At 37.7% G+C, this 15,267-nt stretch overlaps 1 protein-coding gene across 2 annotated transcripts; it reads right to left on the bottom strand.

Moving 5' to 3' along the window:
• Positions 1-446: 446 nt before the first annotated feature.
• On the bottom strand, positions 447-13,779 carry tmprss4a (transmembrane serine protease 4a). Of its 2 annotated transcripts, none has more exons than XM_066658512.1 (13): positions 13,473-13,779; positions 8,983-9,037; positions 8,726-8,866; positions 8,267-8,419; positions 7,965-8,094; positions 6,703-6,813; positions 6,441-6,484; positions 6,101-6,263; positions 5,618-5,781; positions 5,133-5,228; positions 4,521-4,663; positions 3,472-3,624; positions 447-1,727 (listed from the first exon to the last, which is right to left on the bottom strand). In XM_066658512.1, the coding sequence occupies exons 1-13, from the start codon at positions 13,476-13,478 to the stop codon at positions 1,719-1,721; spliced, it is 1,368 nt and encodes a 455-aa protein (XP_066514609.1). In that variant the 5' UTR covers positions 13,479-13,779; the 3' UTR covers positions 447-1,718. The 2 variants fall into 2 exon arrangements, with proteins under 2 accessions (XP_066514609.1, XP_066514588.1); XM_066658491.1 differs by lacking the exon at positions 13,473-13,779 and adding an exon at positions 9,494-9,798.
• Positions 13,780-15,267: the final 1,488 nt, after the last annotated feature.

The following is a 15,267-nucleotide window of genomic DNA, read 5'->3' as shown; positions in this document are numbered from 1 at the left end:
ATAAATAGCCCCAGTTAGTGCTGTGCAAATTATATCATCCTAGGCTAATTGGTGTATAGTTTTTCCAGTCATTGTTAACATCGTTAGCATGTTTGAATTGTTATTCCGGTCTTCATATGTCCATGAGCCCTTGGAATTGCTTTAAAAAAACTTCACTCAACAACATGCATCAAAAAGCAAATGTGTAACATATTCCTTGAAATTTTCTCTGTAACAATGTCCATCAGTGTCCTGTAACAATCTTCCCTGACCTCCATGACTATGCACCTCAGTCATAGATAGTAAAGCCTAAAAACAGATATATTGAATATTAAAAAAAAAAAGTGTAAGAAATAAATGTTTGCATAAAAGAAATATTGTCTGTGTGGTCTTTCCTTCAAATCTCACTTAAGCACTGTACACTTTATATAGTAAACAAGTTTCTTGTAGAAAATAATAAACAGTCCTCCTAAAAATTCATAATTTATTATGCCTTTACATTAAACAATGAGTTAAAATTATGTACACTAAAAATACAATAATAATAAAAACAATCACCTGTCACATTCAGTTATAAATTAAGTCTAAATTACCTTTGTTTCTTTACATTTAGTCAAAGATTTAGAACCATCCACACATAGATTTAGAACCATCCACACTTGTACAACTACACAATTTGCAATGTTTAAAAGGTACAAATGTAAACATTCAGACATTAACCTTACATATAAACTGTGCTTCCTATGAGTTAAGGCCCAGCCTATGTCTTTTAAGGTCAATTTATCTGCTTAATCACTTGGGTTTTATATTGATCTTTGTAGGAGATCATTTTTTTAAATGTAAACCAAATTCTACCACAGTATTATTGATATGTATTATTGAATGCATTCTTAATCCAAAGTCCCATGCTTACTATGCATTACTATGTAATGCCCACTTTAAAAAGTGCAAACGCAAAACCCCAGAAAGCTTGTGTTTAGACTGATACAATACCAGATATTTCAGTGAACATTTATGGTTCAGACAATAATAAATAAAGTAGTAGTTTGCTGAGAAAATATATCATAGCTGTCCAATGAAAAATATGCATCTCCAAAAATTTTAAAGGAGAACTTAACTTTCAATTGAAGTCAGGGAATGTAATATATTTACAAAGTAATTATGGAGCATGTCTATTGGTCCATTCATCATGATTATTTTTAAACAATATGAAGGCTGTTGCTGTGTTCAAGTGATGTAATAAACTAACAACTGACAAACAAGGAGATACATGTTTTTCATTGGACAGCGGCAATATGTTAAGTCTTTGGTGCAGTGAATGTGCAAAAGTTTTGATGAAGTTATGCAAATCTGTGCCGAGCTGAGCATTTTTCCACTAATGTCTAGTTTGGAAAAAGGCCCGTTTTGAATTTACAACAAAGCATATTACCAAAATTTCAATCCTAAACGTTTTTGGATTAAAAATAAAATTAATACAACTGCATAAAAGGCAAATCCCTGAGAACACATATAAAGAAATGCATCCGTTAATAGGAGGCACACATGCAATTAACTGTATAACACACCATAGAATTTGTGAATTTACAATATTCTTAGAGTAATCATAAATCTTGAAACCCTGATTTCATGTACTCCACTGCAGTGAAGTAATGTGATCACATGTAATGCACTGCATATACATGCAAGTTAATCCTGAATGTGGTCCCGTGCCCTCTTGAAGGATGTTGTTCTTCTTTGGTTCACCATTTCTGTGGAAGGCAACATTACAAAATCCAGGCTTAAATCAAAGCTTAAGCATTTTAGGGCCAGTTCCCTAGATTCAGATTTAGCCTTAGTCTATGCTAAATGGGATTAAATTATGTAAACATAAACAGTGCTGTTTGTGTTATGTTAACTGTGTTTGTGTTGTGTTAACTTATCTGGCCACAAAACTGCAAAAACATCCCAGTGTTTAACTCGATATAGCTCAGAGTTTGTTTGAATGTAAGAGTATTTCAGAGTAACAATACACTCTGCTTAAAATATCCATTTCATGCCTATTTTTTTTTATTTTTAGTGACTTTAAAGTTACCCCATATAAAGGGATTTTATATTTTATTACTGGAATAAAACCATATCAAATATTTTTATGACACTTAGATTTCACCAATAAATGTTTTTTTACACAACCAGGTCTTATGCAATTTAATTTTTTAATTAATTAATTTAAACCTAATAAAAAAACATTGTATTTACATAAATAATATGTCCATGTATTGAATGTTCTCTTTGTTCAAAAGAGTATTACACAATAACTACAAGACATACGCTGAATGATCACTGGATTAGGAACACCAACCTTATATCTTTTGTATTTCTTTATTCTTTATTTAAGCTGGGGTGTACATTGAGGGGGGTCCTCATTTAAAATGTAGCCGAGAGCCAAAAGCAGGTGAATTATTAAAACAGGACTAAAATAACCTGAAAGTAAAATTTCAAAAACCCTAAACTCAGAGAAACTAAACGCAGTTTTACCCAGCTCAGTAAAAACCTGAGGAACTTTGAGTGAAATAAAATCATTTGAGTGGGTTTTGTAAACATTATTGTTAATGTACCGGACCTTGGCTTGAGAAAATTCTCTCTAGCTGGACCTTACTGAATTTTAATATCCCCTTCTCTAGAGCTTTCAGAGTGCTCACTGAGGCTTTCCTATACAACACATCACCATAAATCACAACAGATAGGAAAGTTGCCTCTACAATCATTTTCCTGCTGTGCTTAGGGAAACATAATGGACACGCATTGTCCATTGTATTAGCTTCCCTGACCATAGAGGTGCACTTTGTACACCAACTAACATCCATCCTGTGTCTAATAACAACACAAACTGTGCAGCATCAGATAAGTCTCTGACTTTACATTGACAAGACCATGGAGTTAGGTGTGTCTAACCGAGTAGACAGTGAATGGATCCAACACCCAAAACGTACCTGCTGACCACTGAAGAACAAGGTGAAATGGGGATATGAAAGAATACAGAGAAACTGGTGGACTACAGTCTGTATTTGTAGAACTACCAGTGCTCATGTGTGGTCAGTGGAGCTGATAAAGTGTCAATACAAGGTATGTGTTCCTAATCCAGTTATAGTTCAGTGTATCAATGCAATATTATTTCACCATGTTTAGAGGAAAAAAGGGGATTCTGTCTGTTTTGTTATTCTTTTTTTAAAGCTATTGTTAAATTATACAATATACAGCATGTTGTAACGTCTGTATAATTATGCTTAAAAACCAAAAGTCTCAATATTTAATTTTCGATTACCTAATCTCTATGGAAACACGTATGTTTTAATCACTAAATGAATAAATACTTGTCAATTAAGTACAGATACAAAAAGTGTATTTTTACACCTATGGAATATTAATCATCTATTTGTATGTATATATATATATATATATATATATATATATATAAACACAACTATATGAAATGTTAAAATGCTTTTTACATACCTGCATGACTGAGTGTACCCAGTCAAGCATCTGATCAACGTTACAGTAGACACCAGGCAGGTTTTGTCTTGCACAACCCACGCCCCAGCTCACTATTCCAACCAGCATCCATCTATCCCCTCCTGAATATACCAAAGGACCGCCACTGTCACCCTGAGAGGAGAGAGAAAGAGGGAGAGGAGGAGGAACATTCTGGTTGAGTCCCTACATTGCCATACTGTTGTAGTGGATGCAGTATGTGGTTTAGCATCTAAATGCTGAAATATGCAAGACCTTCCCTGAAAGAGACATTGTCTTGATGGGAGACCTCTTGATGTTGTTCTGAGACCTCTACTGTTCAGCACTGAGAGTGCTTTTCCAGATGTTTAAGCTGCCCACATTATTGGCACTGATGCAACCCCATAGGACACAGCGTTCTTGGTTTCCAAAAACAATTTAAACATTTTTAATTAATCTGAACACACAAGAGTCTTTCATTTTGATTTTGCCCCTGTCCATTTTAAATGACCTTTGGCCCAGAGAAGACGGTGAAGTTGTTGACATATGGTGTCTTCTTTGCTTGATTAAGCTTAACTTGCATTTGTAAATTGCACTGCAAATAATGTTGACAGTGATCTTTAAGTCTGTGCTTTGATGTCTAGTTATACTGTTCTCAAAGCAGTGCCACCTAGTGGACCCGATGAGCACAGGGATTCCTTTTGCTTCTGAGTTAATTGTTTTTTTCATGAATTGGTAAAATGTCTCTTTTAAAATCTGACATGTGTCTTATGTTCTATTGTGAATAAATTAAGGTTGTTTTTTTTTGTTAATTTTCCATTTTGGGGTTTTGTGTGTCTACATACATTTTATTAGAGGACAACTTGCAATGATTTGAGTTTATAGACATTTGTATACAACAGTACCCAATATAAAGGAGGCTTACTGGATAGGATTCTACACCCAGCTGACCCATTGTCTGCTTTTACATATACCCTGTGTCTTGAGAGAGTAGAAAAAAAAGATTTTCTACTGTATTGTGCACGTGTGCAGGTGTAAACTGAACTGTATACCTGGCATGCATCCACTTTGCCTTGCTCGTAGCCAGCGCAAAGCATTCTGGGAGTTATGCTATGTCCATAATATTCAGAACTAGAACACACAGCTTGGTCTATTAGAGGTACATTGGCTTTTTGCAGATCAGATGACAGCTGGCCTGATGATTGAGAAATATAGAGGAAGAAAAGATTCAGAACCAGCCACATAGAAATTCTTAATATAGGAAATACATGAAACAGGAATCGAAATGGTGGAGAAGAGTGTCTCTATACATTAAATAAATTATATATATAAAAAAATGATAGCTATGAGTAACATTTCCATACATGCACATAGATGACATCATTATCCAGAGAAATTTACTTCCTTTTAAGTGCTTTTGCCACCATGTGTATTCAGTTATTATTTTCAAAATCTGGTTATATCCAATTTTTTTGCATATACAGCAATTTACGACAAACCTCTTCAAATTCTCAAGAGTTTTCCCTATTGCAATACCCGATCTGTATAATTTAGCTATACATTTATCTCAATAAGATATTATACATTAAATATTCTTATATAAAATGATGTAACAATAAATAGAAAGCAAATATAAAAGAGCGCAAAAGAAGCTAAATATTTACCATTTTCGCTGAGATGACCCCAGCCAGTCACTACCAGAGGACACCCTCCTTGGAGGCCCAGGTTAAGTGGTGGCAAACAAACCGGCTTCACTGAGACTAAAGAGAATGACCAGAATTCAAGCTGATGTACAGGTGCTATTTGTTTGGCAGAGGGAAATATTGATAGGTATATACATAGATATGACAGAAAATATGCAATAAGATAAAAGAATGGACCCTGGAGGGGGCGTCAGTCCTTCACATGGCGACACACACTCAGTCACACACACCTATGGACACTTTTGAGTCTGTCACCTACCAACATGCGTTGGTAGGTGGATAAGGGTTACAGATAAGGGTTACAGACAATGAATGAATGAAAATTAGAGTGTTCTCAACAAGGGACACACTTTTGCTCGTGTTAATGCATAATAAACAGAAAGACACATGCTAGATTTTAATATGCTATTTTTAAGATATATTAAGGTAGATCCAAGCTACCTTACCTCCAGTAGTAAAAGGTGTGCTGAGTTTCATCATGGCAATGTCAAAGTCATTGCGTGCTGCATTGTAGTTTCCATTCACGATAATCTTATCCACACCAGTGGCTCCCAGAGAGCTCAGATACGTCCTGCCTGCCATCACCCGCCATCTGCTCTCTACAGCTATACTGCTCCAGAAGAGCGAAGATAAGGTCAGTATGTTTCTATAAATATTTAATATTTCAGTGTCATGCAGAAACACTCAAGTGTACTTTTATTTACTAAGTTTAACATGGCAGAAAAACCTTTCTTAATTCAACAAATAATCATTAAGCATGCTCTCCATAGGGAGGTGTTTTAAGCTGGGAAAAAAACATGTAATTTGACTAGAGACATCCCAATGCTTGCATACTTTTGCATTTTTACACGGATCTTATCTGGTGTATCAACAAAAGGTCCACCTATGCGCTATAGAAAAAGTTCTAATAACAAGGTTAAACCTTTCACCTATTGAAGCAATGTGCTGCTGTGATGACCCAGTTTGGAGACACCAGGGAGCCTCCACATGTGTGCTCTCCATTCACCTGCAGGCTCACCTGCCATGGCCAGTTCTCAATAAGTGCATTCTGCCCTCCCACTATGCGGCTGTCAGGGGCCTTTGGACCACAGTCTACAAAAGAGAGGGAGACAACCAAATACCTTGTTTTTTATGGATGTTAATGCAAATACATCAGCTGTCATTTATAATATAACATTTTTATATAAAAACTAGCAACCCCCAAATTTTGACGGACAACAAATATTCAATGCTTTATCTTCAGTGTTAAAAAGCAAATCAGTAGCATACCTGAGCAGAACAAGGTGACTACTGAATCAGAACTACACGTTTTCCTACAGGACAGAAAGAGCAATGTAGCATCATATACAGTGTCATATATTTTTATCTACACATGGGTTGCTAATTTTCAAAAACTCAAAGATACTATTTCCATAGGGATGTAACTAATAAGAAAAATGGCTTGTCATATGGTTTTCAGTGGCATATAGTAAAGACAGCATACGTTTAGGACCAATTTCATTTGAAAATAAATATTACAAGCATTACTGACTTGACTGAGACGTTGGATTGGATCTGCGTGCTGTATGTTCCCACAGCATACAATAAAGTCTTCAGGTTAGATGACAAATCAGCCAATGTGACTTTACCAGAAGAAGGTTTACTACAGAAACAGAATGAAAGAGAAAACATTCATTATCATTAATTAATGATCAGTATTGTTAATTGTACAATAAAATTCTTTTTTTTTTTTTTACATTTGAAGTTCAGTAATTAGTATTTAGTATGATTTCATATGCACAAAAAGTATGACGTAGGTGAAAGTGTAGAGACCATAGTCCACCTGCAGTTCTAAACATGTTGTTAGCTTCCTTTTCTCATGTTCTTTAATATTCAGCACCCTCACAGAACCACCACAAAGCTGCTAGTTTATCTCAGTGCTGCAGCGACATCGAGGTGGTACTGGCATGTTAGTGTGTAAACGCAGGTAAGAGTAAAGGTTTCTGACTGATGCTCTGAACAGTCCACAAGCCAGAAACGGAGAAAAAGATGAGCTACTGTTCCTGACTTTTACAAGGTAGGCTTAGATGACACGTGTGTCAGTGGCCAATGGGAGAGAACCGAAACTCCAGCAGCACTGGATGTATGATCCACTTGCACCAACATATCAGTGTCATTGCTGTTAGCTCAGAATTATCCACCACCCACATACATAGACATATAAGGAGTGTATGGTGTATGCATTTAAAGAGTGTTTCCATACACAGTAAACAGTATGAAAACGATTTAAGCTTCTGAACTCATCATTGTGTATCGTTTGCTAAAGTGTGATGGTTTTTTAGTGACTCACATGCACAAAGGCTTTGTTTTTACCATAACATCTTACAACAATCCCTTACTCTCACATACTCAAACCCGTGGACACACTTGAACAGCCAGTACACCTATCGACGTGTTTTTGGACTGCGGGAGGGAACCAGATCACCTGGTAGAAATCCACCCAGACCCGAGAAGATCACACCAAACTGCTCACAGACAGCCCTCCCACCCCCAGCCTAAAGACCCTGTAGCTGAGTGACAGTGACACTGTCTTATTCCACTGTGCTACTGATAACTCTTCGTTATTAATTTTATTTTTATCTGGTTTTAATGATCATTTATTATCCCGTTCCTTTAATTATCCTTGAATACACTGCATAAAAGGAAGCTCATCCACAGCATAATTGGAATCTTATTAAAGGCAGAAAAAAAGACCAAAAATGATGGCCCCTGTAATGTTTCAGAGTTTTAGATTAGAGTGGTTTTCATTCTTACACGGTGTATCCTAGCTGCTGACATGCCGCCTGAGTATGTTGCTGGGTCCAGCCATCTGTACACACAGTTCCCCATCGTTGTTCTTTGGCACTATATATCTGAAGCACTGAGAGATTGGAGATCAGACGAACTGTGGAGACAATGGGAGTGAAAATTTCAACACAGCCTCTACAAATAAACAGTAGCTTCAGAAACGTCCTCTCTATAGGAGGATATTATATTTTAATTAGAAAAATCAGCAAAACATGTAATTTGAAAGGGAGTAGTCATACAAAGTTATGCAAGGGCAAGAAGCAACTTACCAGGGAAAGTGGAGTTAGCCACAAAGTGGGAAACACAGGTAGATTCATCTTCTCCTTCTGCGCAGTCCTGATTACCGTTGCAAGCTTGCTCCAGTGGAATAAATTTCATTGACTTTGAACAGTAAAAGTACTTACTTACAATAAGTTGTTGGACTAAACCATGATGAAAGGACAAGGAGAAAAGAAAGGAAAGGAATTTTATATTAAAAACTCAAACCTTAAAAAACACTTCTTATGCAATTTATACCACAATATAAAGCTTATAAAAATAAATAATAAAATGTTTAAAATTGTATTTTCTGAAAGCTTAAGATGTTATTAAGATAATAGAAGTTATTAAGTTAATTTAAATTTACTAAAATTACTTGAAATGCTAGCTTCTACAGAAAGCCTGAAAGATATGAGTATTATATGTATCCCTGGATTAAGTTTATCCCAGGTTTGATGCTAGATACTCACTGAAGTACACAGCCAGGGCAATCATGGCCAGAATGACCACTACACAGAGGACGGTAATCAGGATATTTTTTCGTGAACGATTTCCCCTCTGTGGCTTTGTGGCAGACATGGGATTTCTGTGCCTGCCAGGCCTGGCAAGAACTGAGGGACAGCAAGTAAAGGAGAGGGAGTTCAGGGTAGAACAGTTTTTCCAGGATAAAAAACACAGAGAGGGGGAAAAAATTAAATAAAATATAAAAATCAGAATCAGACATTACCTCCAGGTTTGGGGTTTAAGGGAGTTTGGCTCTGTTCAGCAGCTGGAGTATTTGTCTGTCAGTGTGAACAAGGAAACTGAATTATTTCTTTACTTCCTTCATGTTATGTGCAATCACCAGCAAAAAATGATCAAAGACAGCTTGACCCAAGTAAAACTATAGCAGCTAAGGCTGGGAACTGTAATGACATAAACTGACACTAGAGCACTGTAGGCATGGGCTGGATGCATGAGAACCAATGGAGGAAAGAAAGAGGAGAGGGAAGTGGGGAGAGAGAAAAAAAAAAAATCACACTATGGAGGAAAATGAACAAAAAGCGCAATACACCTGATTTGGCTCATGGGATGTTAGAATTGTGTGTCTATAAAAAGGTGTTAAGGGGCCAGTTACTGGATACTACATTATGTGATACATGCTCCACTATGAAGTGTCATTTGGACTCAACTAGAGGAAGTAATCCAAAACGGTTTCTGTGTAAGTTCCACCTTGTATAGCTTGTAGGAACACGTACGTCATATGGTAACAGTGACTCAGCAGCTATGATCGGTATCGGTTTCAAACCTGTCGTTCCTACAAGAGACATCCCCTGTGGTGCTCTGAAATAGGAAAAACAAAAACACACCAATTCCCTGAAATCTTACCACACACCTGTAATCACGTGATCAGAAATGAATAAGAGCTGATGACTGTGTGCCTCATTTTTTTTTTAGTTTCGGTGACTGCAAAAACATGGGATAACAAGTAGATGACAACAACGTGTTTAACTCTCTCTCTCCTAGATTGTTTTTAATGAAACACTGGCGACAGACCTGGACCTATCTGTGGTTAAAGGCGGAACCTTATACTCACACCAGGCAAAGGACTCACATTACATCATGCACTCTATGTCAATTTAAATATTATCTTACTAAATACAGCCAGTGTACCACAACCTAGTCTCTGCCAAACCACAGCCCTAAAGCAACTGAACCGACTAAAAAGTTTGTTTTATTTGTTTGACATTTAATCAAATTTCATTTTATTTTGATGGCAATTACTCATTTACGTACTCTGAATAACGGTGGCGCTGCAGGTAGTGCCTCTGTCACACAGCTTTTTTTTATTATTATTTACATTTTTCAACATTTGAAATGCTGTTGATCAAAGATCTATTTTTAAACTTAGTCATCAGGCTAAACTTATCTTTATACTAATCTTGAGCTTGCCATTAACCTACACTACCTTTACTGAGAACCTACAGAAAACCTTTAAAAAGGCATTTTATTAGGTGCCTACCTTGTACAGTGCTGACAATTTTGCTAAGCACACGTGCCACATAGATACGTAAACAGGGCCCTGTGCGCAAACTGTAGCTCTTGGATGTTATTCACATTTTTCAGCCTTTTATCAATAGAAAGAGACAACAACACAAATACATCTAGCCACATTATTTCAGTGGTGGATCACCCTGTGACCACCAGCATAGCAGTGACTCCACAGTCGGAGTGGCATAGTGGATATTATGTTGGAGTATTTAAACACATCAGTGTTACTTCTGGGTAGGAATCAGCCACTTCTGATGTGTGTTACTACTGGCACTGGTTCTGACAGTTCATTACCACATCATGCAGGTGGATACTGCACATTGGTAGAACTTGAGGTCATTTCAAATACGTAAAGCACTTTGAATCTTTAGACAAATGTGTATAAGAATATACATAAGAATATGTGTATGTAAATTAATTTATTGATTATGTGTAACCCTTAGCCAGTTCAGCGGTGGGTCCGGAGACTACAGGGAATCACTGGGCACAAGGCGGGAACACACCCTGGAGGGGGCGCCAGTCCTTCACAGGGCAACACACATTCACTCACACCTACAGACAGTTTTGAGTCTCCAATCCACCTACCAACATGTGTTTTTGGGGCGTGGGAGGAAACCGGAGCACCCAGAGGAATCCCACGCAGACACAGGGAGAACACACACACTCCTCACAGGCAGTCACCCGGAGGAAACCCACGCAGACACTGGGAGAACACACCACACTCCTCACAGACAGTCACCCGGAGTGGGAATCGAACCCACAACCTCCAGGTCCCTGGAGCTGTGCGACTGCAACACTACCTGCTGCGCCACCGCGCCGCCCGGGAGCATTTAAATGATATAATTAACTTAGGAGTGTGTTTATCAGAAACCGTTATTGCTTCCAGTTTCGTCTGTGACAGCTCTTTACCCAGCTATGATCGTAGCCAACAGAATTAGCTAAAGTGACAGATATGTGGCCGAACTTGTTCCACTGGTTCGACTTAGGACTTGACATCTACGTTCTGTATTTACATGTGTGAGTGTGTGTGTGTGTGTGTGGGTGGATGTGTGTGTGTGTTCATGCGTGCGTGCTACACCCAGGAAAGATTTAGGGAGTTTAAACTAAATTTATCTGATCAATGGAACTTAAACTTTAATCCATGAGAGCCTTTGCCATAAACTTAACGTGCTATTGTTTCAGAATCATGATTTAAATCTAAGACAAACAGAGATAACTTAAGAAGGCTTGTGTTTAAATTTAGTCCTCTAATAAACACAGAGGTACTTTTAATTCAACAATGAGGCATGTTTGATGCATGGATTTTCCCGTTTTTTTTTTTTTTTCCCTGTAATCCTATAGCAGAGCCACTGGCATATTGTGCCATAACAGTTGAAGTACAATGAGTAATTGTTTACATACAAAATATAACGATGTGGTGCCTGTTCAAATTACAGAGCCCTTAAAGGGACAGGAGGAACAGCAAAATGACTAAAGATTTTTATCTCAGCGCTACTAGAGTAAAAAAAGTACTCGGGTGATTTCCCAGGCCATAATATGGAAAACTAAAATGCATTAGCCACTCTGGACTGTAGGTGTAGCTGGCTAGAAGACAAATGTACTTTATACATTACGTTAACAAATACCCAAACAAAACTAAGGCATAACGCAGTGCTTCCCAAAAAAACAACAATCATTGAAGCAACACTAGATAATGTTGATGTGAAATATGCTCAAATCAGTAACTACACTTAAACCCTTAGACACTGTATATCACTGGTGACTCCTACAGCACACATCACTGTTTACTGTATAAAATCTGTGGTTGGTCATATTTCTAGCTGTGTGTAGAGAAACTGGCTTATTTTTATCTTTAAAGTTCTCACAGGCCATGTTCTACTGCATATCACAGCAATGCTCAGTAAAAAAAATCACACAAAGTACACGACTTCCAGTGACTGGATAACCCTTCAGGTCCCGAGAACAGCTCCAGTACAATACTCCATTGCTTTAAATATGAAAAACCTTCACTGACAATAGATTGTACGAGGCTGTAAGATCATACTTGCCTTGGCTCTGATTAACCAGGCTATATTTGTTAAGAGTTTTGTAATGTTTATGTAAAAAAAGCTACTCAGATATTTGACTGGCAGACGAGAGTGTAGCGAAATATGATGCACATCAACTCCTGAGACAGGTCTCTGAGAATACCACTCCAGACTGGTTTGGATCTATTGACAATAAATTCTATGCAATAAAAGAAAATGATTTTGCCTATTTGGAATGGGATTTGAGTTGTTAGAAGGCTCACAGAGGGCAGAGAACCAGTTTGATGAGTTGCTATATTTAAGGCAAATTACAATGTGCTTCAAGATGTTTTCAATTATTCTGTCATTAAAATTACATACAGCACCAGTCAAATGTTTGGACATCATCTCATTCAGTGTTTTTTTCTTAGTTTTTTATTATTTTCTCCGTTGTAAATGAATGTGGAAGACATTAAAACTATGAAGGAACACATATGGAATTGTGTAGTGAACAACAAAGTGTTAAACAAAGCAGCATATGTTTTATACTTTAGACTCTTCACAGTAGCCCCCTGTTGCTTTGATGACAGCTTCACACACTCTCTCCGTTCTCTGTCAGCTTCATGAGGTCGTCACCTGGAACGGTTTTCAGTGAACAGCTGTGGCCTCGTCGAGAGTTCATCTGTAGAACCGCTCCCTTCTTAATGTGTCTGAGACTGTAACTGGGGTTGTGCAGAGGTAGGGGCTGGTACACAGGTCTATACAGTGACTAGCTCTGTTCCACCAATCACTGATGAGGAGATGTGTCCAAACTTTTGACTGATATTGTGTGTGTGTTTAAAAAAATGTTCTTCTCATCTTACAATGTATATGACAAATTGCATGGACGTGGTACTATCTTAATGAAGTCCAGATGACCTGAGTTTACTAAGCAGTGCACAGACCTTGGGTTAGTGAAGTTAGACTTGTCTATTCTTCTAAAGAACTTGCCAGCTTTGCATGACAATTTTGATACGAGTTTACTGTCCAAACTTATCAGAAATACTGGATCATACACCATCTTTCAACTCACAAAATGTCAAAATAAAATTATATCGCCAAATACTAAAAATAAATAGTGCATATGCTATCCCTCCTTGTTCTAACCACATAAACTTAACTGAGTTCAGTGCAGACTCACCCTCATGGTTCTTTATCTTCCTGGTACTGCCAAAATCACCAGCTGGTGTCCCCCAGGTACGACTCTAAACTGTTCTAAAGTTGGTGCTCAGTACAACAGGTAGTTTACACACACACCTGCTCTCGACAGCTCTTCGCTTCTTTCTTTACCAACTGCACCCCTCCCTTTCTATTTTACCCGTCTTCCTTATTTGCAGCATACGACCCGTTTGTGTTCACAACAAAGGCTAACGTACACAAAAAAGTATTTGTAAGGTGTTTCCGGAAGCTGACACGTTTTCTTTGCACTGTCTATGCCGCTAGGTTTTGTTTTCACTGAACCTGCCCCAACCTGAAACCTCCTGCCCCCTTTGTACCTGTCTCTCCTGGGGCGTGGCAGTCTGGTATTGACAGCCATTTTAATCTAAAATGACGGCAGAGAAACTAGTTCTAGCTCTGTTTTTACTGGTGGAAACACTCGTTTCATCTATTAACTGTGAAAGTTCACTCTACAGACGTATATTCCTGGCTATTACCCAAAGACAAAATATAATCTGAATTATAATATCTGAAGTAAGTAATACGTAATACTAGCAATGCGTCCAGATGCACACATCAACAATGCAGTTCTAATTAGTAAAAATGCTAATTTAAAATATTATGCATTTAATATGCATTTAAGATGTGCACTTTTATATCTTTCAAATATTGTTTAAGGTGTCTACAATTTAGATTTGATAATAAACGTAATATTATTCATATCTACTGTATAAGTAGAATGGATAGTACTCCAAATGATTATAGACATCGGCAGACTTTGCCTGATGCACCTCCACCTCCAGAACGGAGGAAGAACCAGGGGGTGCACAAGGCACTGTGAGAACTGAACTGTAGAACTTTCACTTCTTCTTTTTCTTTTTCCCAGGTGGATCACTAGGGGGCGGCCGAGTACCGGTAATGATCAACAAAGTTCCAAAACTGTTACATCTGTATTTTATGTATCAGCATCTGCACTGACATGACACACTGGATACCTACTGTTTCAAGGGTTTTGTGTTTATTAATAATAACAACAATAAACAAACAGAAATGCATTAACTCAACAAATCTAATGCAAAAATAAACACAGAACTCAAACCCATGTTCTCTCCACTCTAACCTGATTACTTCCACCAGAATTATACACAAAGTTATCACATGCTTCTCTCTTACAGAGCAGCAAACAGACTGTGATGTTATGCATGTTAAAACACTACCATCAATAATTAATGTTTATGTTCGGCTCCACGAGGCAGTGTTATGTACAACCCCAATTCCAATGAAGTTGGGACATTATGTAAAACATAAATAAAAACAGAATACGATGATTTGCAAATCTTTTTCCACCTACATTCAATTGGATACACTACAGAGACACGATGTTTAATGTTCAAACGGATCAGCTTTATTGATTTTTTTGAATTTGAGGCCTGCAACACGATCCAAAAGAGTTGGGCCAGGGGCAACAAAAGACTGGGAAAATTGAGGAATGCTCAAAAAACTGTTTGGAACATTCCACGGGTGAACAGGTGAGTTGGAAACAGGTGAGTGTCATGACTGGGATTAAAGGGAGCATCCCAGAAGGGCTCAGTCCTTCACAAGCAAGATTTTGGTGAGATGTAGTGTTCATCTGAAATACAAAATGCAATGAAGCAGATTAGTCTGCATCCTGCCTCTGACCCTAGTCAGTCCGTTGCACCTCATCCACATTGCCTGCAATGTTGTCCCTAGGAAAGCAGGGAGAAAATAAGCCTGGCATTGCAGACACATCCCTAGCA

Source organism: Hoplias malabaricus, chromosome 1 (genome assembly GCF_029633855.1).
Source record: "Hoplias malabaricus isolate fHopMal1 chromosome 1, fHopMal1.hap1, whole genome shotgun sequence".
Lineage (NCBI taxonomy): Eukaryota > Metazoa > Chordata > Actinopteri > Characiformes > Erythrinidae > Hoplias > Hoplias malabaricus.
Note: the sequence above shows the minus strand (reverse complement) of the source record. Positions and strands in the feature narration are given on the sequence as shown.

What these genes read in the sequence shown, in the direction of transcription:
- tmprss4a (XM_066658491.1), bottom strand. Translation starts at nt 9,565, where the DNA reads ATGTCTCTTGTAGGAACGACAGGTTTGAAACCGATACCGATCATAGCT. An exon ending in GGCTAACTCCACTTTCCCTG is followed by an intron (nt 8,095 to 8,266) that starts GTAAGTTGCTTC and finishes TTGTCTCCACAG; the next exon opens with TTCGTCTGATCTCCAATCTC. An exon ending in CAATCCAACGTCTCAGTCAA is followed by an intron (nt 6,485 to 6,702) that starts GTCAGTAATGCT and finishes TCTGTCCTGTAG; the next exon opens with GAAAACGTGTAGTTCTGATT.